This window comes from Sorex fumeus, unplaced genomic scaffold (genome assembly GCF_029834395.1).
Source record: "Sorex fumeus unplaced genomic scaffold, SorFum_2.1 ptg000072l, whole genome shotgun sequence".
NCBI lineage: Eukaryota > Metazoa > Chordata > Mammalia > Eulipotyphla > Soricidae > Sorex > Sorex fumeus.
In genome coordinates, this window is record NW_026606129.1 from 41,597,632 (window position 1) to 41,624,517 (window position 26,886).

A 26,886-nucleotide genomic window follows, 5' to 3' on the forward strand; every position below is an offset into this window, starting at 1 on the left:
ACCGAAGATCAGTTCTGGGGGAGTCACCCTGACCCTCGAACCAGCTGCGAATCCGGCCCTGCCACCAGCTTATAATAATAACCTCGGGCCAGTGCCCAGCTAGCTGTGTGCCTTAGTCTCCTCCTCTGGAAATGGGGACAAGGGTCTCCCTGGATCGGCTTTGGGCCTCATGCCGTCCCTTCAGTCTCGTCCTCAGCTGTCCCTCTGCTCTGAGGCTGGTGCACTTAGTGGACCAGGAAAGCCGCCCTTGAGCCCCTGCTGGGCAGTGCCCAGGGGTCTCCAGGCTCCACCTTGCCAGCCCCAAACCCACCGGACCCAGACACTGGTTTCTCCCCCAGTTCGTGCCCACACACTCTCCTTCCAGACAACTTCTCACTCTTGAATAAGATGATGGGTCTGCTACGACGGTGTGGGCAACTAGGGGACGCCCCAAACTTCTTTGAACTGGCCAAGAAGAAGTCCAGCCGGGTGCCTTTGGAGCCGGGGTTCAACTACTGCAGAGGCATCTACTGTTGGTGAGAGGGGCAGGGTCCGGCACCCTGGGGACTTGACCCTCTGGGGACACAGTCAGGGGGTAGCCACACACTCCTGCTTGTGCAGCCTCAGGGTAGCCGGAGTCCCTGCACTCTGGGCCTCAGTTTCCCTGTCTGATTTCTCGGCTCTGCTCTTCCGTACTCCAGGTACCTCGGGCAGCCCAACGAAGCCCTGAAGTTCCTCAACAAAGCACGCAAGGACAGCACGTGGGGGCAGAGTGCCATCTCCTACATGGTCCAGATCTGCCTGAACCCCGACAACGAGATCGTGGGCGGGGAGTCCTTCCAGAACATCACAGTTGAGAGCAAGTAAGGGGCTTCCCCAGCCAGCCTGAGGCATTATTCCCCGGGGCAGGGGTGGGGGGAAAGTGGGGAGCCTGGAGGGGTCCTGGCCGGAGTGGTGGCCTCCAGCTCTCCCGGGTGCCGCAGCCCCTCGGACAGGAAGCAGGCAGAGGAACAGGGCTTGTGCACGGCCGAGAAGCTGCTGCGTGAATTCTACCGGCATGCGGCCGGGGCCCAGAGTCAGCTCCTGCTGCTCAAAGGCCTCTGGCTGCTGGCCACCAGGGACAAGACCAACGTGGAGATAGCACTGAGCACCTTCATCGAGATGGCGCAGTCCGAGGTATGCTCGGTGCGGTAGGCCTTGAGGGTGGGGGGCGGGGGTCGGCCGGCGGGAGCGTCAGCCTGTCAGGAGTGCCCACACCCGTCTCCCCACCCCTGGCACAGAGGGACAGCGTCTCCGTCCTGCTGGCCATGTCCCAGGCGTACATGCTGCTGAAGCAGGTTCCCAAGGCACGCACGCAGCTGAAGCGTCTGGCCAAGGCCCCGTGGACGCCGGCCGAGGCCGACGACCTGGAGAAGAGCTGGCTCCTGCTGGCGGACATCTACTGCCAGAGCGGCAAGTACGACCTCTCCTCGGAGCTGCTCCGGCGCTGCGTGCAGTACAACAAGGCAAGCGGGGTGCAGGGGCTCCCAGTGGAAGATGGGATGGTGGAGAGGGGTGCGGGGTGGGGGGTGGCAATGGAGGCACCGGCAGATGCTGGGGTGGAGGAGGGGCACAGGGTCAGCGAATTGGATGGGAGAGTGCAGCACGGGGCGGGGGGGTAGGGGGAGGGTAAGTTACAGGGAGGCACACAGGGTCTGACTGCCTGGAGTGGGGGGACCTTAGAAAAGGGGTCACAGGACGGAAGGGCATGCAGGAGAGGAAGGTGGTGGCAGCCAGCAGAAAGCAGGGCTAGCCAGAGTCTGGGTAGCTAGAAGGGTACACAGTTCACTTCTCAGGTTATGCTGGGGCCGGAGCAATAGTAGAGCGGGCAGGGTGTTTGTCTTGCATGGGCCAGGGATCTGGGTTGGATTCCTGGCATCCCCCACAGTCCCTTGGGCACCACCAGGAGTCATTCCTAAGCACAGCCGGGAATAAGTATTGAGCATTGCTGGGTGTGGCCCAAAAAACCAAAACAAACAAACAAAAAATAGGGTGTGTAAACAAAAAAAATAGTGTGTGTTACTGTGTTTGGCATATCGAATACGTCACAGGGAGCTTGCCAGGCTTTGCTGTGCGGGCGAGACGTTCTTGGTAGCTTGCCGGGCTCTCCGAGAGGGGCGGAGGAATCGAACTCGGGTTGGCCTCAAGGGTGGAGTGCAAGACAAACACCCTACCCGCTATGCTATCGCTCCAGCCCAAGTCTCACGATGGAGACGTTACTGGGCCCGCTCGAGCAAATCAATGACCAACGGGAGGACAGTGCTTCAGTGCTACTGTGTGTGTGTGTGTGTGTGTGTGTGTGTGTGAGAGAGAGAGAGAGAGAGAGACAGACAGACAGACAGACAGACAGACAGACAAGAGACAGAGACAGAGAGACAGGGGGGAGAGAGGGGAGAGGAGAGGAAGAGAGAGAGAGAGAGAAAAAAGAGAGAAAGAGGAGAGACAGGGAAAGTGAGAGGAGAGGGAGAGGAGAGAGATGGAGAGAGGGAGAGAGGGAGAGAAGAGGAAAGAGAGAGAAAGAGAAAGAGGTGGGGAGGGGGAGAGAGGAGCCGGGGCGGGTTTGGCTCCCCCCTTCGGCAGAGCCTCTGACCAGTCCTCCTGCAGTCCTGCTGGAAGGCCTATGAGTACATGGGCCTGATCATGGAGAAGGAGCAGTCCTACAAGGACGCAGCCACCAACTACGAGCTGGCCTGGAAGTACAGCTACTGCGCCAACCCCGCCATTGGTGAGGGAGGACCTGGCGGGTGGGGGGTGGGATAAGCGGCCCAGCCCGAGGCCTACTGCCCCCTCCAGCTCCAGGCCTGGGCACTTGGGAGAGCTTCTCAGTTCCTGGCTGTGATACTGGCTCTTCTCTCCCCCCCCCCCCCGCCCCTCCTTGGACAGGCTTCAAACTCGCTTTCAACTACTTGAAGGACAAGCGATTCGTGGAGGCTGTCGAAGTCTGCCACAGCGTAAGCCCCCGGCCTGGGACGAGGGTGGGGTACGGGGACCCCAGGCCGTGGCACCCCGGATGCTACACCCACTCCTCTCTGTTCCAGGTCCTCAAGGAATACCCCAACTATCCGAAAATCAGAGAAGAAATTTTGCAAAAGGCCCAAAGCGCTCTGAGGCCCTAGGGCTGCTGGTAGAAGCCAGGTGGAGCGGAAGCTTTCACGGAGAGGCTGGGAAGAGGGTCCAGTGGAGGAGAGATTCAGAATGACACTTGGGGCCCAGCAAAACAGTAGTGCCTTACACACAGCTGCCGTGGGCCCACCAGGAGTGATCCCTGAGCACAGAGCCAGGAGTAAACCCTGAGCATGCCAGATGTGCCTCCCAAAGCAACACAAATAAATAAAACAATTTTTTTTTAAAGCACACGACATTCTCCTCCCCTCTCCGCATCTGTACTGATATTATATGTGTATTTTCCGGGAGCTGCGGGTGGCTCCGTGGCTGAAGCACCTGCCTTTCTTGGGGGAAACTTGAGTTCCAGCACTGCATGTGCCACGTATAATCCCGGCGGCTCCACTGAGGGTACCTGGCAGCTCGCTGGCACCACAACGCATTTCTGGGCACACCCAGCCCGGACGTGTGCGAACGCCAAGTGGCAGTGTGCGGTCCCCGGCCAGCATGCGTGAGCCGCCATGGGAACTTCACATGCGCACACATGAGCTCCTAGAGGGTGCAACCCTCAAGAGACCCACAACAAAGGGGGCGGGCAACATGCAGTGCGGGGGGTTGGGGTGGGGGCCACACTGGGTGGCTATGCTCACTCGCACTTGGGGGGGGGGCGCGGTCATGCATTTTGGTTGTGCTCCCACCCCTTCTGTGATGCCATTACCCCCAAATGGCAGTGCTGGGATGGCAGTCGAGAATGAGGTCAGGGACCGGAGTGGCAGCCTTAGACTTTTAATTTCGGGGGGGCAGGGGGCAGGAAAGGGCAGAGGGAGAATAAAGAAATTGAAAACAAATAAACACCTGAGAGCTTTTTGCTCACAAAGCCAAAGCTGAGGACCGAGCTGGTCCTCAGCTCCTGAATCCTGGAGCTAAAGCAGCAATGACTGCTCCCTGCCCACGTGCCCACTGCCCACCTCTGGACCATCTGGCATCCAGACAGGAGCTGTGTGGAAGCATCTTTGTCTGAGGTGTCATGTGAAGTCAGAATCCTGAAGGCAGCCCCTCTCCCTCTGCTCCCCCGGGGCAACCCCCCTCCCCGCCCTCCATCCAGTTCATCAGCGGCTCTGAAGGTTTGGGACAACTGGTCACCCATCTGCAGGGCAGGAAAAAAGAAGTTACCACCTCAGCCTTTGTGAAAATTGCTGAGTGATGAATTCCTCCCTACTTAGATGAATAATGGTCTGACTGGCGGCGGGGAGGGGGGAGGGGGCGGAGGTCACCTTTGCTGTTCTCCCAGCACCTCTCTTCCTGTTTTTCAGGATGGCAGGAATGAGCTTTGTGGAGCCCCAGGGGGAGGAACTCTGGGAGTCGGGAGGTTTTCAAATCTGAATGACCTTACCCAAGACCCTCGGCCCCTCCCAGCTGGGTCCCCTCAACTGCAGCAGGAAATCAGATTGGGTCTACGCCCTCCTCCCCAAATCTCAGTATGACCGGTAACCAGCGATAGCCAGCCAACACTTGGAAGTTGCGTACTTTTAAGCATGGAAGGAAGAGAGCACACCAAAACCTCACAAATGTTAGTTATGTGGGCCTCGTTGCACAGACCAGGCACATGGGTAGCAATTGGAAAAAAAAAAAAACACGAGCAGAAGGCCAAGATGATGGTATGTTCTGTGAAACTGTGGGCCCCTCAGACGAGGGCCCCAGCTGACCTCAAGAGCTGCCTCCTTGCTGGAGTCTGCTCTGTGTGACCTGCTGCCAGTCACGTCGTGGGTGCGGGGGGCTTCTTGGAATGAGTCAAGGATCTGGAACTGCGTCCAGGTTGCTACTGTCACCCTGCGGGGACGCCCTCTCTGGGACGTTCCTCACAGCATGTGCTGGCAAGGTTGGTTTCGAGGGACAGTTCTCGCTCTGCCTGGAGAAACAACGCTGTCAAGGACGGGGCATTAGTCACACTTTTGTTGCCTAACTTGTCTTCGTTGATTTAAAAACAATGAAAAACACAAACCAAAACACACACACACACACACACACACACACACAAACCAAAAAGGTCAAATGACCCTATGGCCCTCGCCGGGGTGGTCTAGTCATGGGGGTTGGGGGGGCGGCGCTGCAGGCCCTGAGAGACTTGGACTGGGAACAGGGTTTGCTGAAGCATTTCTACAAAGGGGAGGCCAACAAGAGTGAAGGACCCTAGAAACCCACCCTATGGAGCCAGGCTGTCACTGCCACATTTGGACAGAGCAGAAGCTTCAACTCTAAGGAACAGGTGGTCTTCTGAAGGTGATAGACACGAATCGAATTTTTTTGGTGGGGGGCGGTCACAGCCTGCGATGTTTAGGGCTTAGTCCGGGCTCTGCACTCAGGAATTACTCCTGGTGGTTGGTCAGGGATCAAACATGGGTCGGCCTCACGCCAGGCAAACCCCCGACCCCTAGTACTATTGAAGCCAGATTCTGAGGTGACGGTGGCACTGCTGCCATCTAGACGAAATCAGGGGGCCCCCACGCAAGTCACATAGGAATATCGAAGCAAGGAGACCCAAATCAAGTCTCTGTTTGGGTCCCTCCTCCCAGGACATGTGTGATTCATTATTCCTAAGGGTTAGGTCAACCATCCTCCTTTGGCCCCCAAACTGGGGCCCCTAGGGCAGGGTATAGCCTTCTGGGCTCCTCTGGCCAGTGGCCCAGGTTGCAGGGACAGGTTAGACAGGTCTGGCGGGGTGCAGGTGGATGAGGTGCTGAGGTCCCAGGGACTCAAGCCAGGCCCCACACTGGGCACCCCCTGCCACTTCCCACCACTGCCCCTCGAGGTGGCCTCTGGGCCGACCTATATCAGTCTGGGGGCATGGGAACCCAAGTCCCATCCCTTCTAACCTCCCTGTTTCAGAGGACCCCCAATATCTGACCCCACTTCACCTGAGGCATTTCCTGCAGAGAGCAAAGGGCTGCATCACGGCTGTCTGCAGGGGTTGCCTGGAGGGGCCCAGGGGTTACCGCTCTGTGTGGACTCCCTACCACCGCCCCCCCAGGGTGCCCCCACAACAGACCACAACATTCACGAGAGCCTCTTTATTGGTACCTGGAAGCTCGGGTACAGGTGGGCCCACAGGCACCCGGGCCCTGGTCAGCCTCCTGGGCAGGGGCAGACCCGGGGCCGGGCTTCTTGGCACAGACACAGAAACACAAATAAATTAGCCGTCCAGTGCTGGGGAGCGGGCGGGATCAGAGTCGGGGCACAAAATGCCCATCTCAGCAAATGAAGGACCCGGGCGGGGCTCAGTGCTCCCGAGCCCCAGGAGTAGCTAGGGCCGGGCTAGGGGGCCTTGCAGCCCTCCACAGGAGGGGCCCTGATGGCCCAGTCCTTGCCCCGCCACCATGGAGCCGCGCCCGCCTGCTCGGCCCTGCTCAGCCGTCCTCGGGAGCAGCCGCCAAAGTGTGGGCCGTGGGGCTTCAATCCACACCCGGATTTCACCGAAGACCCCGCCGGGAGCCACAGGGGCTGCAGGCAGAGGCGCCTCTGAGACCTTTGCCCCACCCTGACCCCAACACTACCCACCAGCTGGAGCGGAGGAGGCTAGAGGCTAATCTGCCTCGTCTCCAAATAAATTATGGAAATAAATTATAGTCTTCACAGTCCAGAGGATTCCACCGCCCGTGGGTCTGGGGCTCGGGGGTGGCACAGAGAAGCCAGGGGCTGATTCCAGACTTGCTGTCTTTGGACGCAGCTGACACCACAGGGGAGCCAGAGGAGCAGGCGCCAGAGATCGGGCTGGGGATAGGTAGGGAGGAGGGGGCTACCAAGGGAAGTCCCCTGCCCCACCTGGCAGCACAGTTACAAAAAAAAAAAAAAATCATGTCAATCCCGAGTGTTGCATGAAGACGGGATGAGCCACACGGATGAGTCAGGCCAACTTTACACATGGGCTTCAGAGAGGGGGGCTCCCCCTCCCCCAGTAACAAAACAGCAATAGGGTCCCCGATTTCACACGGGCACGGGCTCTACCAGCGATGCTGGGGTGGGGTCCTCCAGCAGTGGGCTGTCCATGAGGGGGGCCAGGGTGTCGGCTGGCGGCTCCGACAGGCCCAGGATGGACTCCAGGAAGCAGGTGCTGGTGTCGCTGGGCGGGGAGAAGGCGGGCAAGGGGAAGAGGTGGGCCTCCAGGTGGTCGGGGCTGTCGGTCACCTTCCGGGCGGTGGGGTGGGGGCCCAGGCTGTAGTCCGGCAGGGCCTGCAGCAGCTCCAAGGAGTCGCAGGAAGACAAGCTGAGGTCCACGGAGCTACTGTGGCCGGCGTCCGTGCGGGGCGGCCCCGAGGGGCCGGGGAGGCCGCCTCCCCCCGAGCACTCTAGCACTCCACTGTTGAGGAAACCGCTGGCATCGAGGTTGGCGTTTTCATCCAGGAGGCCCGTGGGGAGGCCAGAGTAGCTGTGGGTCCAGCTGGCCAGGCCCGCGGGGTCGCCAGTGCCGAAGAAATCGGCGGGGTGGAAGCAGCTGAGGTTGTCGAGGTTCCCCATCCCCGCGTCCTCCTCCTCGTCCTCCTCCTCTCCACCCAGGTCCGAGTCACTGAAGCTCAGGATGCGCGCCAGGCTGTCATCATCCATGCCGGGCTGGAGGCCAGGGCCAGGCAGGGCCGGGTGCCCAGGGCCACCGAGGGCCTCGCTCGAGCCCGACGCGGCGGACGAGGCGGTCATGTCGCTGCTGCAGCTGCTGTCGCCCAGCTCGCCGCTCCCGGGCGGCTTGGCCAGCGAGAACGTGGGAGCCAGGGCCGGATCCCCAGGGCTGGCCGGGGCGCCCTGGGCGGGGTCCTCCTGCTCCTGGGTGCCCTCGGCCCCCTGCTCCAGCTGCAGGCGGGTGAGGGTGTGGATGAAGTGGGTCTGCACCCGCGCCTGGTTGAACTCCACCCGGCCCTCGGGGTTCTCGCAGCCCTCCTTGCAGCAGCCACAGGGGAAGGCCGTGTGGTCCATCTGCAGGGGGGGGAGAGAGAGGTGGTCGTCAGGGTGGCGAGGAGCCCCTCCCACCACAACGCTCCGCCACTCCCCAGCTCACCAGCCCCGACCCCCCGCTCCACACCCCACAGGTCCGAGCGGGCCCCCTACCTGGCACTTGATGCCCGCCAGGCTGCAGCTGCAGGTCTGGGGGTCACAGACCCGGTCGCACCGGCAGCCGCAGTCCTCCCGGGACTGGCGCAGCGCCTGCAGCTCGTGCTTCTCCTCTCGGTCGATCCACCGCACCCCGGCGGCCCGCAGCAGTGCCCGCCGCTTCCGGGCCGGGTAGGGCTTCAGGCAGGCCATTTCCTCCAGCCGGCCACCGGCCACAGCCACGGCCAAGTCCTCCTCCACGGAGGCGTCGTCGATGGCGTCCACTGTCAGAGGCGTCCCGGCGGCGTCGGGCTGCTGCAGGGCAGGTGGGCAGGGGAATGGAGAGCAGGTGTGAGGACCTGAGTGCTCATGGTCATCTTGTCGCAGGACTGCCCCAGTGAGCGGGCGCTGGGCTGGGCCCTGTGCATACCACAGTGGCAGCAGCCCCGGCCAAGGACATTGTCCTCGGGGCATTTGCAAAGCGATTTCCTAACCTAACCGGGTCCCTCCCAGTTCTTGACCCCCTCCCCCCTTCCCTGTGAGACTGCCCGTCCACAGACCGCCCCCCCACCCCCACTCCCATAGCCACCCTGCCCTGTGGATGACCTAGAAGGCAGCTCCGGCACCCTGTATCCCCTTGGGCCTCTTTCTCCCCAAACAGAAGGGGCAAAGCAGTGCCCACCGTCCGATGCCCATGTACCACCCTTCCCCCTCAGCCCCTCAGGCAAAGCAATTGCCAGCTACCAGCAGGCGCAGACCAGGGTCCCCTACCTGCCACCTCAGCACCTCCAGCTTCTCCTCCTTCAAGCGGAGGCGGAGCTTCTCCTGCCGTGCCTGGGCTTGCTCCAGCGTGAACTCGGCCATGGAGAAGTGGCGGCAGGCACTGTGGCGAGGGGCCATGCCCAGGGTGCAGCCCCCGCGGCTGGGCACGCTGGTGAAGCCCTGGCACCGGGCGAAGTAGAAGACGGTGATGCCGTCGAAGGCGACGCGGCTGGGGCGCTTGCGAGAAGCCCGCCTCAGGATGGATGGAGCTGGGGGGGGAGGGGCAGAGCGTCACTTCTGGGAGGGGGGGGGACACAGCTGAACGTCCCAGGAGCCAATGCCAACCCCCCCCCAACACCCCTCCCTCATCCCTGCCGGAAAGAAACTGTGGCTGTTCTCTTCAGGAGCCAGACTAGCTCCGGATCAGGGACTGGTAAAAACCCAACACCACACCTATGTCAACACGGGCTAATTGTTATTTACCCAAGGAAAGGAGCACACTGGTGAGATTAAACATCTTGCTCATCTTTATTAGGCACTGCAGGGCCCCTGGATCGTTTTCTAGCCTTTTCACAATTGATGGGTAGGCGTGCTCTCTGTTTGAGAGTCACGGACTGTCTGTCTCGCCTCTCTGTGCAAACATGTCAGCCTTTTGTTCTTGCTCATGCCATTTTATTAAACAACTTCTGAGGTTTATGGAATCGAAGATATAACCCCCCCCCATCTTCCCACTCGAGAGCTTCCGCACCATGCAACAGGCCTCGCTCGAAGACCTTTGCTGAAGACTGAACCACAAGAGACCACCAGAAAAATAGTGGGATACTGACAATTCCAGATACTTCCACTTAGTGTGCTCATCTGGTCCACAGCTCTCCCGGGAGGAATTCCCTTCTAGCGGGGTTTCCCACTCACACCCGCCTGGGACAGTCCCTCTGTAAATAATGGCCATTTGCCGATCACAATCTCCTGCACGGAACGTTTGTCCTCTCTGCTAACTCATGTGTGCTAGTGCTTCTTGAATGATGTTAACCAGCTGTGGAGACACACGGCATCCTCATCCCGCGCTTGACTTGGTGGTCAAGATTCTAGCATTTTTCTCATGAAACATAACACTCGCTTGGTTTGGGACGGGTACTTTTTGAACATTTTTTTTTTAAACCACTTCAAAGTAGAATTCACTTATTCCTCTCTTTATCAAGGGGCTTATCTAGAAAATTACATTTGATCAAATATTCTTTCAGCATCTACAGACATACTTCCCCCTCTTCTAACATAGTATTTGATAAATTACCCTGATTTGGATGTTACAATATTAAGCTAATCTTGTACTTGCAGACCGAAACCATGATAATGAAATCCAATAATCACTTTCTTTTTTTTTTTTTATGCACAGTACATGGAAATACAGAAACACAAACACTATCTGGGGGCACTAGTACGTTGTGAGGAGGGCAAGATCAGGGAGGGAAACAGCTCATAAGAGCTGGTTGGGGCTGGGTAAGGGAGTGGTGACAAAAAGAGGCTGAGAAGCAGTGCCCTCCACCTCCGGTCAGTCTAGGGTCACACGGCCTGGCACACTGGGAGAAAGACCTGTTCAAGGCATCCAGAGACAGCCAAGCCACAATTGGCCGGCTGGCCAGGCCCCCCCCCAAGGGGTTCCAGGGCCAGCTGGGATAGGAAAGTGGAGTGGAACATCACGGCCAGCATGGAGAGACCTCTCCCAGGGCCGTCCTGGGCATAGGTCCCATAAGCCGGGGCATCCCCGGGTCACAGGCGAGTGCAGGTTCCATTGCTCAGTGACCACTGTATTAGGGGAAGTGGCCAAGGGGGGGGGGAACCAGTGAGAGTGTTAAAGCTACAGGGTTCGCGACCTCCAGGGAGCTGCTCGCTTCACCTTCAGGAAGGAAGGAAGGCTGGCTGGGGTCCCCGGGCGAGGGGGCTACTCACGGGTAAAACTTGGGGAGCTGCAGAAGTCACGGACAGGCAAGGGCACTTGATCCCAGGGGCCTTCCTGGTCCGAGTCCCAGGCCAGGGGGACGGAGGAGGTCGGGGAGCAGGAGCGAGAGGGTCCACCAGAGGAGCAGAGTGAGGAGGAGGACGATGAGCACAGCGAAGAGGAGTCCTCGTCCAGCTGGTCAAACTTCCTCTTCAGTAGCCCAGCCATCGCGCGGGGACGCAGCGGGGGCCGGCAGACGGCCTTGAGCCTGTACCTGCAGCGGGAAGGGGGGCTCAGCAGCGAGTTCCCATCTTCTTCCTCTACCCACTCTCCCAGGCAGCCGCGGCGCCCCCAATCCCGGTGCCGAGGTGGGCTTTCAGCCCCACCGGCCTCGTCCACCTGCCTCCCCCAGCTTCCCAGGTGAGGCTTCTCCTCCATCCCGGCTAACCTGAGGCCCCATGGTGGCTGGAGGCCGAGCCAGCACCCAGGTCCCAAACCTCCAGGCACGTGCAGAAACCACCACGCCCCCCCCCCCTCGTTTCCCCGCCCTCCAAACACCTCACCAGGACAGTGCAGGGCACCTTCCTGGCGACTCCTCCAACCCACCTCCACACCCGCACGCCCAGACTGCCAGATGGACGGCCAGACCTCCTGGCCGATGTCACTCCCCGGCAGGAATCCTGGGGCTGACTCACAGGCTGCATGATTCACACTGCTCGCATCTGTGCGTCTGCGTGTGCAGAGTCGGCCGCACAGCCCCGCACTATACCGCCACCCCCCACCCCCCGCCGCCGTCCCTGCACACCCCCACACGGGGGCCCTCGCCGTGGATGGGGGAAGAGCCTGGCCTTGACTCGCCCCCCTACCCTCATTCCAGAGTCCCACCCCTCCCCACGAGGGAGCACCAGACTTTCCCTCAGAAACCCCCCACCCGCAGAAATCCCCGGGGCGGGGGAGTGGGGTGGGGTGGGGTGAAAGGGGGAAACCAAGGCCATCCAAGCTCTCGGGTTGCCGGAACATCTCCTGCCTGATCTTAAAATCCCAGCCTGGGCTGACCCTGTCTGTCCCAAAGAACCTCATATGGAAATAAATGGTTTCCAGTGAAACAGACTCACCGACACGTGGGTGGCAGAGTGCCCAGGAAACGCCAGTCTCCCCGCCCCCCCACCCAGGGGCTAAGCACCCACCCCCCATAATCCCACAATGCAACCAGATCCCTACAGGCTGGAGGGTGACATCCAAGTTAGGGGCCTCGGGCCCCTTCCGGTAAATGCCTTGGCAAAAAAAAAAAAAAAAAAGTCCCTTCCGCTGCTCTAGCCCCCACCCCCATCCTAAGGGCTGAGTGTGGCCACCTCTACCTCCTCTGGTCTCTGCCCTGTCCTGCGGCGGGGGGGCCCCCAGAAGGAAGGGGAACCGATGCAGAGGCCCCGTGCAGGGGAGGCCCTCCCCCCACCTCAGGCCATCACAGGAAACGCGAGAGAACGGGGGAAAAAAAACGAACCAGAGGGCTCTGGGTCCCCTGTGGCAAGCTGTGTCCTCCAAGGTGTGCTGGGACCCCTCGGTCCCTGCGAGTGAGTGGCCAGCAGGGTAAGCTGTGTCCCAGCGCAGGGAGAGAACCCTTCCTTCCCTGTCACCCCCTCCTGCGCTCCCTGGCTCGCTGGGGCTGCAGGCAGGGCTGGTGGAGGGGGGAGGGGGTGGGGGAAGAGCAGACACAGGTGTTTCCGGGGGCTTCTTCGGGTAGTTTCTAGGCTTTGCACCCCCTTCCCAGGGTCAAACCACAAACAAAAACAAGCCTGCTTCCAGCTGACCTGCAGGCTGTCCCCGAAGATGGGGGGAGGGGGGGCTCAGGACCCAGCAAGTAGGGTGCACGCATGGAGACTTCCAGACACACCCATGCAGTACCAAGCCCCGAATCTTGACACCCTTGCAGGCCTGCAAGGAAAGCCCCGTCCTCTTCCAAATTTTAGACACAACTTACAGGATGCTCCAAGCACCCCTAACCGCCTGCCTGTGAGTCTGTTTTGCCCACTGGGAAGTGCTCCCAAGCTGTCCCCTCGAAACCAAATTCCACAGGCCCCCAAACTGAACCCCTGCCTGTCCCCCACCCCCACCCCATGCCATCTGTTCCTCTTCCTGTGTTCCCTATCTTAGTAACAGCATGCCACCCACCCAGCTCCACCGGCCAGAAAATCTGCAGGCGGTCCACTCCTTCCTCCCTCCGGCCACAGCCGAAGCCACCCCCCCCCCGTCCTGGCCCTGGGAATTCACTCTGACTCAGGCCATGCACACAAAGCCAGGCAGGGTCTTGGGGGGGATGGTGAGGGGGTGCCCCAGCAGAACTGGGCCTCCACTGCAGACCCAGATGGCCTACCACACGTGAAACCTGGATTGGCCACTTGGGGGGGAGGGGTGCTGAGTGCCCCTCAGGGAAGTTCCTTCCCCTCTCTGTTTCTCCAGTGATCTGCCTCAAGAACCTCTGCGGAAGTTCACGGGAATCGATGCTGGCTGGTCCCGTTCTTAGAACAGTGACAAGCATTTAGTGAGTGAACATTCTTTGCCTTGTGAAAATGGACACTCGGACTCAGGGTGCACAGGCTCCCACCGGCACGCATAGACACACACTCTTGTCTTGACTGCAGCTGGGGCGAGGCAGGCCCTATCAGCCATGGAACAAGTCAGAGGAGCCTCTGGGGAAGGGGGAGGGACCAGAAAGCCTGGCAGGGTGGGGGTGAGGGGCCCCCAAGACGCAGGATCTGGAAATGTTTTATGTTGATCCTTGGGTGTCTGCAACTCTGCGAAATTCGCCCAGGGTAGGTGTGTTCAAGATTCGCTCGAGGCACTCAATGTGCCTTCAGGCTCAAGCTCATTACCTTTCACCTGCGAGGACCCTCGCCAAGGCCCATCTGCTCTGCCCTTTCCCACACCCAATCTTTACTGGGCAGCAGGTGTGATCTTATTAAACCAAGTCACCTGCCACACCCATGCTCAGAATCGCTCCTCAGCCTCGCGCGCAGCATAGGGAAGCTTGCCCTTAGGATCAAGTCCAGAATTCCAGGAGCAGCTAAAGCAGGCCTGGCCGCTGTCTCCCCTCCACTCTCTCCCCACCTCCCTCTCTCCATACTCTAGCTGAACTTGCAGTTGCCCTGCTGGCCCTGACCTGCTCACCTCCTGGCCTTTGAACAAGCTGGAGCCCAGCCCACCTTCCCTATAGATGCCCGCCCCACCCGCAACCCCTCACCAAGACTTCCCCATCACAAGTCTTGATCTTAAGAAAATAAAATCCTGATGCTGGGACTGAAGCCACAGTACAGTGGGGGCGGCGGCTACCTTGCCAGCAACCAACCTGGGTTTGATCCGCAGCAGCACCTATGGTCCCCGGAGTGATCCCTGAATGAGGAGCCAAGGGTGAGCCCAGAGCACAGTGGGGTGTGGCCCCAAAGCCAATAAACAAACAAATTAATCCTGGTCCTGCCTGGGCTTCCTGGGAGCAACTCCCTCAAGTCCAGCGGAGGGCCTCTGCCAGTTACTGAGAAAGTAGGAGTGTGATGATGACCGAACCCCACCCCCCCATTCCCAGTCTTCACCAGAGGGCTGAGGGTTGGTTTTCTACCTGTTTTGGTTTGGGATTCACACCTGGGGATGCTCAGGGACTACTCCTGGAAGGGCTAGGAGGGCCACATGTGATACAGAGGATGGAACTGGTGCAAGGCATGCAACCCAACCACCAAACTATATGTCCGCCCTTGCACCAAAAGGTGGGAAAGGAAAGGGACCCAGAGAGGGAAGCTGAGGCAGTGGGCAGGTGGCATCTCAGAAGGCTCCCTGTTGCCCCAGAGAGCACTGCAGCAGAGAAGCAGGGGCATGCCAGACCCCCCCCCCCCCCCCGCAAGCTGTACCTCAGACAGGCCTGCAGAATGGGAGCTGGTAGGGGGACAGATAGGGGCCCCTGGAGGCCTGCCAGGCTGCACGGTCCCACGAGGGGTGTGCAGATCAGGAGGGAAATGAGAAACTCCGCCCCAAGCAAGGCGTGTAGGGAGAATGGGGGTCAGGGGGCAGGAGAAAGAGCCTCAAGACCTCATATCCCACTGACCGACTGACCCTCTGTCAGTCCGTCTGTTCCACCTGGGAATCCAGAGGCCAACAGAGGCAGAGGCAGAAGATGAGACCAAAAGATGCAGCCAGAAGAGGCCAAGTCAGAAAAAGGGAATGAAAGATCGCGAAAGCGGCCAAGAAAAGCGTCAGACAGTGAGTCAGAGGGTGGGGGAGGGGCCCTAGCAGCTCCCCAGGAATCAGGATCCTGGCCGTGGCTCCGTTCCCAGGGTGAGCACAGCCCCCCTCCCGGGGTCCTGGAGGAAGGAAAAGCAATTCCCAGGAGCTGGCTCAGACAGAAATACCACACCCCCAAGGAGCCCTGGAGACAGGCCTTGAGTCAGAGCACCGGGCTTCTTCCGGGATTTGCCTGGGCCCCGGAGAATCGGGCCACACTCCAGCCAGGACAGCTCAGGGCCAGGGGCCCGCTCCCCACCACCATCTGGACGCCGGGAGGACCACCTCACTCTGACACCGAACACACATACACAGACTTGCTGGGCAGTGGAGGGCTCTTTCCCATCCCCTATGCACCCCCCCCACAGTCCCCCACAGTCTCAATGCCCCCAGCCCACAACCCCCCGCCCAAGCCGGTACTGGGGAGGGGGCACCCTCAGCTGCCTCCACCCTCCTCCTGGAATCTGGAGAATGTGTCCTTTAGCCTCAGAGCCCCAGGCTGTGTCCAGGCAGAGGTCAGCTCTCCCCAATACTTGGGGTCACAAGGTCCCCCCCACCCCACCCCCCAGGAGAAGCAGCGGGCACTAAGTTCTCCCACCATCCTCAAATGGGACTGGCTGCCGAAAGAGTCCGGGCAGGCCAGAGAGGCACCGCAGAAAGCCGCGGAACACCCCACGCCCCGCGCGCTGACGCCACCAGGGATCCCTGGGGAAGGGGGCCCGGCTCCCCTGACCTGGCCCCCAGGGGCCCGGGGCCTGGGCGGGGAGCCAAAGGCCCGCTGGTCCAGGGAGCATTTGTTCCGGCAGAAGGGAAATCGCACCTGACGGCGACAGCTTCCTCCACCTAAGAGGCCTCCCCTTCAGTCATTCATTCATTCATTCCTCCAACAGACGCTCATTAGGTCGATGACAGGCCCAGCGCGGCGCCAAGCCCGGGAGAGTGCAGGGCGCGAGAGACTTGGGGCGGGGAGGGGAGTCCAGTTAGAGGCGGGGAGGCGCGGGCAGCGGGCAGGTCTCTCCCAGGAAGGGATGCGAAAGGAGGAGGGGGAGGAGGGGGAGGAGGAGGAGTTCCCGGGAGCCGGCAGAGCCGGAGTGCGGAGGGGGAGGGGCGGCCGGGGCCGGGCGGGGAGGCAGGCGCTCGCCCGAGGGCACAGGAAGCCGCCGCGGGTGTCAGGAGGGAGGGGCAGGGCCAGATTTGCATTTTAAAAAGGTGGCTCAGCACCCGGAGCGGAGGGGGTGTGACGGGCTCGGGGAGAGCTGACAGTGACAGCAGCAGGGCCCCCCGGAGGAAGGGGGCCGGCCTCGGTGACCTCCCCGGGAGGGCCGTGAGGTCACGGCGGTGGGGGCGAGGCCCGGCGGTGGATGGGTGGGTGGGCAGCGGAGCCGGGGAGGGGTGGGGACCCTGTGTGTCAGGAATGTGGGCTCTGGCTCTGTGACTCTGCCAGCGCAGAGGAGTGAGTAAGTGTGTGACTGCTGGCGCGACGTGGGCCGGCGGAGAGGGCCCCCGGGGAGGGGAAACTGAGGACCCGGAGGAAGCGCGCGCGCGCGTGGGACAGGGCCTACGAAGTGCCCGCGGGTGGCCCGCGCCGCTGGTCCCCGTGACTCACGGCGTGTGACGGTGCCTGACAAACAGGTGAGCGAGCGCACGACACAATCCATCCCTCCCGCTCCGCCCCACCCCCCAAGTCCCGCTCCCCCCGCCCGGGGTCGGCGAGTCGCGGCCGGGCCTCCCCCTGCCGCCCCGACCCCTGCCCGGTGGGGGCGCCCCGGCACGCGCCGCGGGCCCGCTCCCCGCTCGCCGGCAGGGCGCCGGGCGAGAAAAGCGACAAATGTCACCTGCCCCGGCCACGCGAGGAACTTCTCAAAAGTTCTCCGGCAACTGGGTCAAAAGGAAACTCGCCCCGCGGATGCGCGCCCGTGCCCGCGTCGCCGCCCACCCCCCCCCCCCCGAGCCCGAGCACGCAGTCGGGACTCGGCTGCCACCCGCCACGGGGCTCGGGGGGGAGGGAAGGGTCGCCGCGACTTCTCAGGGGACCTGCGGGGAGGGGGTGTCGCGGGCACCAGAGCGCGAAACCGGAGCGGCCCCTGTCCCCGTCGTCGCCCCCAACCCCTTCGCCCACCGTGGAGGCGCAGAGTCCGAGCTCCCGAGGGGCTGCCCATCCCCACGGCGCCCGCTCGCGCTTGGCAGAGGGGCCCAAACGGTAGAGTCCGGAGGGGACAGGGACCACCACCCGCGCTGCACGCCCCCTCCCCGAAGTCGCGACCGTCCGGCGGGGCCCGGCGGCCCACGGCGCTCACCTGCGATCCGGGCGCTCTGCAAGGGCAGCAAACACGAGCCGCGTCGTGGCGGGGCACGGGCCCCCCGCACCGCGACCCTGCGCTCGCTCGGCCGGCCGCCGCGGGCCCTGCCACCCCACGCTCTGCGCGTCCGGCAGCGGCGGCGGCGGGAGACTGGCTGCGCGAGGCCCCGCCCACCGCCCCGCCCCCCGGCAGTGGAAAACTCCGGGACTCGCGGCGCCGACGTCGGCCGGGCCTTCGCCGGCCCCGCCCCCGGCGCGGAGGCCCCGCCCCTCCGCCCCGCCCCGCCCCCGGGAGCGGAAAACTCCGGACTCGCAGCGCTGACGTCGGTCGGGCCCCTCTCCGACCACACCCCCTCTCCGGTCACGCCCCCGGCACGGAGGCCCCGCCCCTCCCGTGGCTCCGCCCCGCCCCCGGCAGTGGAAAACTCCGGGACTCGCGGCGCTGACGTCGGTCGGGACGCTAGCAGGCCACGCCCCTCTCAGGCCACGCCCCCGGTCCTGGCGCGCTTCCCCGCGGCTGCCGGGAGCTGGCGCGGCGGCGGCGACGGCGACGGCACCGGCGCCTCCCGCTGGACTCTGACCCCCGCGGTCACACTCCGCCCTCCGCACCCGGCTGCCCGGCGCCCTCTCGCGCTCCGGGCGCGGGGTCCCAAAGTCGCAGCCCGCGGACACTCCCCCACCGACGCCCGGTCGCCCCGGCTCACGGATAGGCAGACTGAGGCTCGGAGCGGCGCGCAGCATCCCCCCGAAGGCCAGCGGGCGGCCGAGAAAGTGGCGGAATCGAGCGGGGGACACGCCTCGCTCGCCCCCCACAGCTCCACCCGCCACGCTCTCCCGTAATCGGATCCAAACCTGCCCGCCCTGGCCCCCTCCCTATCTCGCGCCTCCCTGAACCCTCCCCTCCCCATCGCAAAATCTATGGAAGACTGAGGCGAGCCTGGGATGGGGGTAGTGACATTGGGTGAGGGCAAAGGAGGTACTGGTCCCCCCGCCAGCACCTCTTGCCCATGGACCAGAGACGGCAGAAGCCCCCAACCACGGGTCTGAGACCTCAGCTTGCCCCAGCCTGCTTCCCATACACCCCTCCCTTAAGTATAAAATTAAGAGCATTACGTTTGAAATATTGGGAATGTAAATAATAGTTCAGCGGACAAAGGAGCTTGCCTTGCACGCCAGACCACCCCGATTGGATTCCCCGAGCCTGCCAGGAGTGATCTGAGCACTGCTGGGTGTGACCCCAAAACCAAAAAATAAAAAGAGTCGATAGGCAATGTAAAAGTGCTCAGGAATGGCCCACTGTCTCCGTGCCCACCAGACCTTATGAGACTTGGGGTCAGCGCCTCAGTGGTGTCACTGTGCTCTGCAGTAATCCACCTTCCTCCTCTCCGAAGTCTCCCCAACCCCCCATCTGGGCCTTGCAGCTCCTGGCCTGAAATGCCTTTCTGCCCCTCCTGTAGCCCAGTCCTAGGGCCTGTAGGGACTGGCTTGCACTGCCTCCAGCAGACCGTTGACCCTCCCCCCAGCTCTGGCTATCTTCTGGGTCCTTCCCTGCAGGTCCTAGTTGGAGGCCATAGGACTGACTGGACCCACACAAGTTTCTTGGCCCTTCCATCTTCCACGTGTGGCCTGGGAGATCCTTGCCTTGGATGGCCTTGGGCTGGAGAAGCTGGTGAAAAGGGCCCCCTTGGGCCCCAGGTGTGTGTAGAGGGGCTCAGGCCAGATGAGAAGGTTGGGGGGAGCTCCAGCTGCTCCTTCCAGGAAGCCTCAGAGACAGCTGGGTGTGTAGGAGGAAGGTCAGCTGTGGTCCCTCAGGATGGAGTCTCAACTCAGGGGACCTTCAGAGCTGGGGGCCTCTGTCTTCCCCTCTGTGTCTGACCAAGCTCTCACCCACCCCAGCTCCCTTCCCTGCACCTCTGTCTGCACTGCTGCACTGGGTGCTCTGTGTGGGCACGCGTGTGTGTGTGTGTGTGTGTGTGTGTGTTTGGTGACTGTGTATGCTGGATAAGAACCTGTGGAATAGCATACCTGGAATATGTAAGAACAAGTTGAAGAGACGGGGGAGCTGAAAATGGAAGGGTCAGTACTACAGCAGGGACGTGGAGGCCCTGGTGTGGATGAGCTCAGGAGGGAGATTAAAGGCAGCAGAACTGTGGTTAGAGGTGGTGCCCCACCCCCACCTCCTCAGAGATCCCTCCCCCCCACTCTTCCTCTAGCTGCTGGGTCCAGACTGCCAGCTGGACTGTGGGAAATCCTTTCATTCCCCCCTTCTTCCTGAGTGCCTCTAATGCCCTGGCCAGGTCCTCAGGAAAAAGGGGGTCCCTATGATTTTCAGTGAAGTTCATGTTCTCTATCCTTGTCTTCTCCAGTGGAGTCTCTCAAACTCAAGCTTCTAGTTTGCAAAAGATAGGCCAGACCAGAGAAGTTTATCAGTTTTACCATGCTTGTGTCAGTTTGCAAGAATGTGCTGCAGTTCTGCCGCTCAGGATGGGGGGTCTCCCAAGAGACCTCAGTTTGTGTACTGGCTGGGCACTATTGGGAAAGCTCTGAGACCAGGTCAGGGAGTCAGCAAGACCCGAAACATAAGCTGCTGGGAACAGAGAGCTTAATGGGTGATGGGTTGGGAGGAGAGCAGGAAGATGGAAGAATAAGGGAAAATAGAGGAGAATTGAAAAGAGAGTCAAATGTTTTCTCCAGTAAGCCTTCTCTCTGTCCTGGGATGGGCTCACCAGATGTTCCCCAGATGTTGTCGGTGATGGGAAACATCTCCCTGTGGGATCCTAGCTGAGCTCTTCCTGTTCCTGGGGAAATAAAGGGCGTGTTCCAAGGCAAGGTGGGTGGGGTACAGAGCAGCAGCCATCTGGGGGGACTAAGGCCCATGCATAGGCAGGAACACCCCCTCACCCCTCAGAGAATTTGAATACTTATAAGAGTCTGATGAGTTCAAAATCCCAGCAATCATGGACCACCCATTTAAGGCAAATATTTGTTAAATGTGAGTTTAAAAATATTTTTCAATTAAAAATCAATGATCTGGGACTGGAGAGTTAGTACAGTGGTAAGGCACTTGCTTTGCCTGCAGCAGACATGGTTTGGTCCCTGGCATCCCATATCGTCCTCTGAATGCAGAGAAGTGATCCCTGAGTGCAGAGCCATAAGTCAGCCCTGAGTACAGCTGGGTATGGCCCCAAAACAAACAAATCAATAATCCATTCCCATCAGAAAGACTAGAATTAAAAGGACTGCCAAAAGTAACAAACTTGAGAATTAGCCAAAGCTCATACATCGCTGGTGAGAGAGCAAATTTATAGAACTTGGAAAGTAACTTGGCAGAAACTACAAAAGACCAGACATAGGTAAGCGCTATGATCTTATAATTTTACTCCTCAGCTTCTACCCAAGAGAAACCAGGAGTTGTGTTCGGGAAAAGACAAGAATAAAATTGCTACAGTAGCTTTATCCATGGTCTTCTAAAACAGGGAACAACGCAGATTTGCCAATTGGTGAGTAGAAATAAATGCTTTGCCCTACAATAAAATATTACATGGCAACGAAAAAGGGGGATAATTGCTTCCTAGAATAGCAGACCTGAATCTTGAAAACCATACTAAATAAAAGAAGTCAAGCAATAAGGTGGAATGCTTATGATTTCAGTTGATTCGTTTACAACCAGGTAGAATGGAAACTGAATGGACAGATTACTTTGGACTAAGTTTGGACTAAAAGGGATCGGTCTGCGATCCTGGAGATGCGCAGTGTGTTAATCTGGGCAGGAGTTGAATAGGTGTGGGTTTAAAAAGCATGGGCACACACATCGCCTGCGTTCGGTGGCCAAGAGTCACCTCCCCTGGCCGACCAACAGTGACAGACTAACGGAGGATAGAGGAATTGGGTGGGGGAAGGGGAAATGGATTAACAGGGGTCACAGGCTGTTTGGTAGTCAGTCACCATTTATTTTTCTTTCCTCTCCTCCTTCTCTCTTACAGCGTAGCTATTTCTCCTTTCTTCCCCCTTTTTCTTGTGCAGAGGAGTTATATGGAATCAGGAAGGGTGGGGGTACACATAGGTATGGTTGAACATTGTCATAACAATCACTTAATCACTTAATCACTTAACTTCCTGTTAGTCATCGAGTTGCTCGAGTGGGCGCCAGTAACGTCTCCATTTGTCCCTGTCGTGTGCTAGTGTAGCCCAATGGCGTCTGTTCGCTCTAGGAACATGAAGAGCCTCAAACTGATCGTTCATGATCTTGATGAAGAAGTCTGACCATTTGGTAGGTGAGCGGCCATGCAGTCTTTTGACATCCCGTGGAATCCAGTTGGTAACAGCACTAGTCCAGCGGTCATCTTTAAGTCTCATTACGTGACCAGCCCATCTGATTTTTGACACCTTGGCAAATGAGACAGCGTCCCTGATTCTTGATCGTCGACGGATGTCGGAACTCCGGATTTTTTCTCTCATTTGAGTGAAACGTGATATTCCAAGCATAGCTCTTTCAATTCTTCTTTGGGAGACCTGAACAGAGGTAAAGTCCCTCCTTCAGGGGAAGAGGAATCATGGTGCTATTTCTTTAAGAGGCTCAAATGTTTGTGCGTCATGAGACAATCATGAGACCACCTGCCTTCTCTCTCTCTCTCTCTCTCTTCTCTCTCTCTCTCTCCCTTCTCTTCTCTCTCTTCCACCCACTCTCTCTCCTCTCCTCTCTTTCCTCTCCTCTCTCTCCTCTCTCTCTCCCTCTCTCTCTCCTTTTCTCTAGGACACCTGCCTCTCCTTTGCTTCAAAGGAACTCACTGCTGCAGGCGCTCCTCCTGCACGCCCCCGCCCCCCAGGCCCACAGCAGGCTAATGATGGGGCTTTCCACGCAGCAGCACTGAGAGACCTTGTCAGCAAGGGAGATTCTGGGGTCTTCCCCAAACCCATCAAATCCCCAAACTCTGGGAGCAGGACCCAGCAACTTGGGCTATAACCGGCCCCGGAGTTGACTGGGTGCACACCAGCGTTGGAGAGCCACCCAGTTCAGGCCGTAGAAAGAGAAAAGCAGGACCAGGGTCTGCCTCAAAGTCCGTTTTATGCATGTGCCTGTTTTTTCTAAATGAGAAGAGTGGAGTATAACTCCATGAAATAATGATCCGCACAGTTGAATTCTGGGTCAAAGGATTTTGACAGATGTTGCCAAATAGCCTCCCCCAAAGTTGCACCAAAATTTCACTCCGCCAATAGTGTATGAGCATTCCTATTTCTCAATATTTTCCTGGGTGTTGGGCGTCATCAAATGTGTTCATTCTGGCCAATCTGATAAGACAAAGAAATCATCTTACTGTTCTATTTGGCAGTTGTCTAATTATGAGTGAAGTTGAGACTTTCCTAAGTTATTTCTATGTCTCTAAATGTACAGGTTTATATAAATACGCATATATGTAGCAAATGGGGCTAGAGCGATAGCACAGCAGTAGGGCATTTGCCTTGCACGCGGCCTGCCCAGCTGAGCCAGGTTCGATTCTTCCGCCCCCTCGGAGAGCCCGGCAAGCTACTGAGAGTATCTCGCCCGCATGGCAGAGCCTGGCAAGCTACCCGTGACATATTCGATATGCCAAACACAGTAACAACATCTCACAATGGAGACGTTACTGGGCCCGCTTGAGCAAATCAATGAACAACGGGAGGACAGTGCAGTGCAGTGCTACATATATACATGCAGTGCACAAATTTATTTTAATTTTTTTGTCTGTGAAATAAAATAGTTTTATTTATGAAATAGAGCGAGAGAGAGTGAGAGAGCAGAGAACCCCACAAAGTAAAAGAAAGAGAAGATAAACTCCAAGTTGGGATACTAGCAATTACAAAATGAAATGTGCCTTGGCTTATATTCTTCATTTTAGGGTTGGGGGGAGGACACATTAGTGTACTCAGGGCTTACTCCTGGCTCTGTGCTCAGGGATTACGCCTGAAGGGCTCGGGGAACCATATGGAGTGCCAGGAATTAAACCTAGGTCAGCTGCATGCAAGACAAGTACCCTACCCACTGGAGTTTCTTTCTAGCCCCAATATTCTTGGCTTACTTTAAGTTACTTTAGTTCTCTGAGGATTAGAATGGGGAAAAAAGTGGCTTCTCTATGACACTTGTCACATTTATTCCCTGTTTTGTTTTTGTTTAGGGACCACTCCCAGCTGTGCTCAGAGTTTACTTCAAGCTCTGCAGTCACAAATGATTCCTGGTAGCCTCAGGGAACCTTTTGGAATGCTGGGGATCAAATCAGGGTCTGCCACATGCAAGGTAAACACCCTGCCTGGGGTACTCTGTCTGCAGACCCCTTTTCCCTGTTTGATTGTTTTGAAATATTTTTGCTTTTTGAGTCTCACCCGGAGATGCACAGGGGTTACTACTGGCTCTGCGCTCAGGAATTATTCCTGGCAGTGCTTGGGGAACCGTATGGGATGCTGGGAATCGAACTCTGGGTTGGCCACATGCAAGGCAAACGCCCTACCAGCTATATTATCGCTCCACACACTCCCCCCCCAACACCCACACCCACACACACACACACACACACACACACACACACACAGAGTTTGTTTTTACCTCAACTTGCAGCTTGTTTTTCCATGCAGAAGTTTAAATAACTTCTATGGAGAAATTCCTTAAATATTTGCTTTTGGGGACCAGGGGGATAGCTCAGAGGACTGGACCATTTTGCTTGTGGGAGCGCTGGTCCAATCTCGGGCACGAGCAATGTTCTTGAGCACCACTGGGTGTGGCTTCCAAATAAAAACAGTTTACCATCAGAAACCTGAGTTTTGTGTGCTGCATTCCCTACCAGAATAAAAGCAAATTCGCCAATTATTTTTATTGATGGTGGTTACCAAAGTAGAGAGAAGAGAAGAATGGGAAATTTGCATTGTTTTTAAGTTTTGTTTTGTTTCTCAGGGCTGGTCTCAAACCCAGATCCTCATGCATACAAGGCATGTCCTCTGCCTCAGATCCTTCTCCCTTGACCCTATGTATTAGTTTGTTTTAAGGTTTGTTTCACCCCTGATGGAGCTCAGGGGACCATATGGGATATCGGGGTTGACCACATTCAAGGCAAGCACCCTATCCACTGTACTATTGCTCTAGTTTTATTTTATTTTTGTTTATTTATTTTTGCTTTTTGGGGTCACACCTGGCAATACACAGGGGTTACTCCTGGCTCATGCATTCAGGAATTACTCCTGGCGGTGCTTGGGGGACCATATGGGATGCTGGGAATCGAACCCGGGCTGCATGCAAGGAAAATGTCCTACCTGCTGTGCTGTTGCACCAGCCCTCTAGTTTTATTTTTAATTATTCCATCCTATATCCATTTGGAATTTATTTTCAGTTAAGGACTAAAACAGGATTCCTTGTTTGTCATCCCCCCCACCGCCAACACACACACACATTCAATGATTAGCTAATTTCCCTAAGTCTCTTTCTCTATTAATTTTGTGTCCGCTTTACACAAAAATTTCATGCTCATATGTATTGAGGTATGTTTCTCATTGCCTATACTCTGGTCCACAGAGCTGTTTGTTTCATCTTTAAGTACCAAACTGCTTCACAGATTACAAATTTGTAATCTTTTCTAGTCACCCATTCAGTCTAGTTCCAACCTTTTACTTTCCTTTTTCCTTTTTCAGGATTTTTCTGACTCACTTATTTCCTCATTTGATTTTTTTCTTTTTGACAAGTTCCCCTTTTGACAAACAAAAGTCAATCCCAGAGTACTTTCATTAAAATCACACTGGATTCAGAGTGGAGAGACAGTACAAAGGTTGTGTAGCTTGTCCTGCATCTCACCTGACCCCAGTTTGTATCCCTGGCATCCCATATGGTCCTCTGAGTGCCATCAGGGGTCCCTCCTGAGTAAAGAGCCAGGGTAACCTCTGAGCAACTCAGTACCCAAAACAAACAAACAAAAAAATTTAAAAAGCCCACCTTGGATTCACCAATTAATTGAGTACTGACATTTGAATAATGTTGCCTTTCTATTCAAAAGCATAGTATAAAATGGTCCTGTATACGTTTAATATTATCTTCATAAAGGTCCTTACACGTCCTTTAAGTTTTTTTTTTATGAGTATTTAACTTTTCATTGCTATTGTAACTACAATCTCCATTATATACTTTTCTCTTTTTTGTGTGTGGTGTGGTGTGGTGGTGGTGGTGGTGGTGGTGGTGGTGGTGGTGTGGGTGGGTGGTGGGAAGGGCACACATGACTGTACTCAAGGCTTACCCTTGGCTCTGCTCTCAGGGCTCACTCCTAACAGGCTTGGGGGATCTTAGGAGGCGTGGTGTGTGTCAGAATTGAACCCGGTTCCAGGCAAAGCAGCGTTCAAGGCAAGAGCCCTACCTGCTGTGTGCTTTGGCCTGTCCATTATATTTTCTGATAAAATTGTATCAGGAAAGGAAGCTTGCTGAGTTTTGTGCGTTAACTTTGGGAACTATCATCATCTTAAGCCTTCTCTCTGGTAGTGTGCCCTTCCAGAAACATCATCTGTGTTGGCGTTGATCCCTTTCTGACATATCCATCTCAGTATTTCATTTTTGTTTGATTTCTTTGACTTGAACTGTCAGAGTCTAATGACGGTGATGTTGATGGTCACTCTTGTCTGAACTTTGATAGGGATATAGTTCCTGTTTCACTCTAAAGCATAAGGCTGGCTTTCAAAAAAAAAACCACCCATATACGTAGACATGTACACATGTAAATATGTATATATAAAACCATAAAACCCTTTCAGTTGTTTCTTATTCTATTAGGATGTTGTTTGGTTTTGTGTGGGGGTTATATCTGGCTGTGCTCAGAGCTACCTCTGGCCCTGTGCCCAGGGATTGCCAGTATGTGGTGCCTGCTTCGTGCAAGGCAAACACCCTACCCACTGTTATTTTTTTTCTGGCTCCTGGAATTTATTTGGGGGATATTTTTGTTTGTTTTTTTGTTTGTTTTTTGGTGGGATGGGGGTGTTAGGACCACACCCAGCTGTGCTCAGGGTTACTCCTGGCTCTTTGCTCAGAGATCACTACTGGCAGGCTCAGGGAAGATATACTTGGGAACCATATGCAATGCTGGTGATTAAGCCACTATACTATTTCTTACCCCAAGGTTTTTCCCTAATATTAATTACTTGGATGAATCTACCTGGATATGATGAGTGGGTTTTATTTATTTATTTATTATTTTTTTTGGTGTAGCTGTAGGGCGTTTGCCTTGCGAGCAGCTAACCCCGCCGAGCCGGGTTTGATTCCTCCGCCCCCTCACAGAGCCTGGCAAGCTACCGAGAGTATCTCGCCTGTGTGGCAAAGCCTGGCAAGCTACCTGTGACATATTCAATATGCCAAACACAGTAACAACAAGTCTCAAAAAAATGGAGATGTTACTGAACAGTGGGAGGACAGTGTTTGTTTGTTGTT

At 57.3% G+C, this 26,886-nt stretch overlaps 2 protein-coding genes across 3 annotated transcripts in view; one reads left to right on the forward strand and one right to left on the reverse strand.

Annotated features, from left to right (window-relative positions):
• Positions 1–3,193, forward strand: part of TTC21A (tetratricopeptide repeat domain 21A) — a 32,535-nt gene extending 29,342 nt beyond the window's left edge. Inside the window, exons 23-29 of the mRNA XM_056129176.1 lie at positions 365–515; positions 681–842; positions 963–1,155; positions 1,260–1,484; positions 2,623–2,743; positions 2,902–2,969; positions 3,057–3,193. Of these exons, the coding sequence (XP_055985151.1) occupies positions 365–515; positions 681–842; positions 963–1,155; positions 1,260–1,484; positions 2,623–2,743; positions 2,902–2,969; positions 3,057–3,134 (998 nt within the window). The 3' untranslated portion in view covers positions 3,135–3,193. The remainder of the gene's footprint in view (positions 1–364; positions 516–680; positions 843–962; positions 1,156–1,259; positions 1,485–2,622; positions 2,744–2,901; positions 2,970–3,056) is intronic.
• Positions 3,194–6,173: 2,980 nt separating this feature from the next.
• CSRNP1 (cysteine and serine rich nuclear protein 1) lies at positions 6,174–17,624 on the reverse strand. 2 transcript variants are annotated; one of them, XM_056129637.1, is made up of 5 exons: positions 17,458–17,624; positions 10,906–11,168; positions 8,968–9,227; positions 8,215–8,508; positions 6,174–8,082 (listed from the first exon to the last, which is right to left on the reverse strand). In XM_056129637.1, the coding sequence occupies exons 2-5, from the start codon at positions 11,120–11,122 to the stop codon at positions 7,102–7,104; spliced, it is 1,752 nt and encodes a 583-aa protein (XP_055985612.1). In that variant the 5' UTR covers positions 11,123–11,168; positions 17,458–17,624; the 3' UTR covers positions 6,174–7,101. The 2 variants fall into 2 exon arrangements, with proteins under 2 accessions (XP_055985612.1, XP_055985611.1); XM_056129636.1 differs by having other exon boundaries at positions 8,215–8,511.
• Between the last annotated feature and the right edge of the window lie 9,262 nt (positions 17,625–26,886).

Coding starts and splice junctions, on each gene's coding strand:
- CSRNP1 (XM_056129636.1), bottom strand. CDS start 11,122: ATGGCTGGGCTACTGAAGAGGAAGTTTGACCAGCTGGACGAGGACTCC. Junction 9,228..10,905: donor CAGCTCCCCAAGTTTTACCC/GTGAGTAGCCCC, acceptor CTCCCCCCCCAG/CTCCATCCATCCTGAGGCGG. Junction 8,083..8,214: donor TGGCGGGCATCAAGTGCCAG/GTAGGGGGCCCG, acceptor CCCCCCCTGCAG/ATGGACCACACGGCCTTCCC.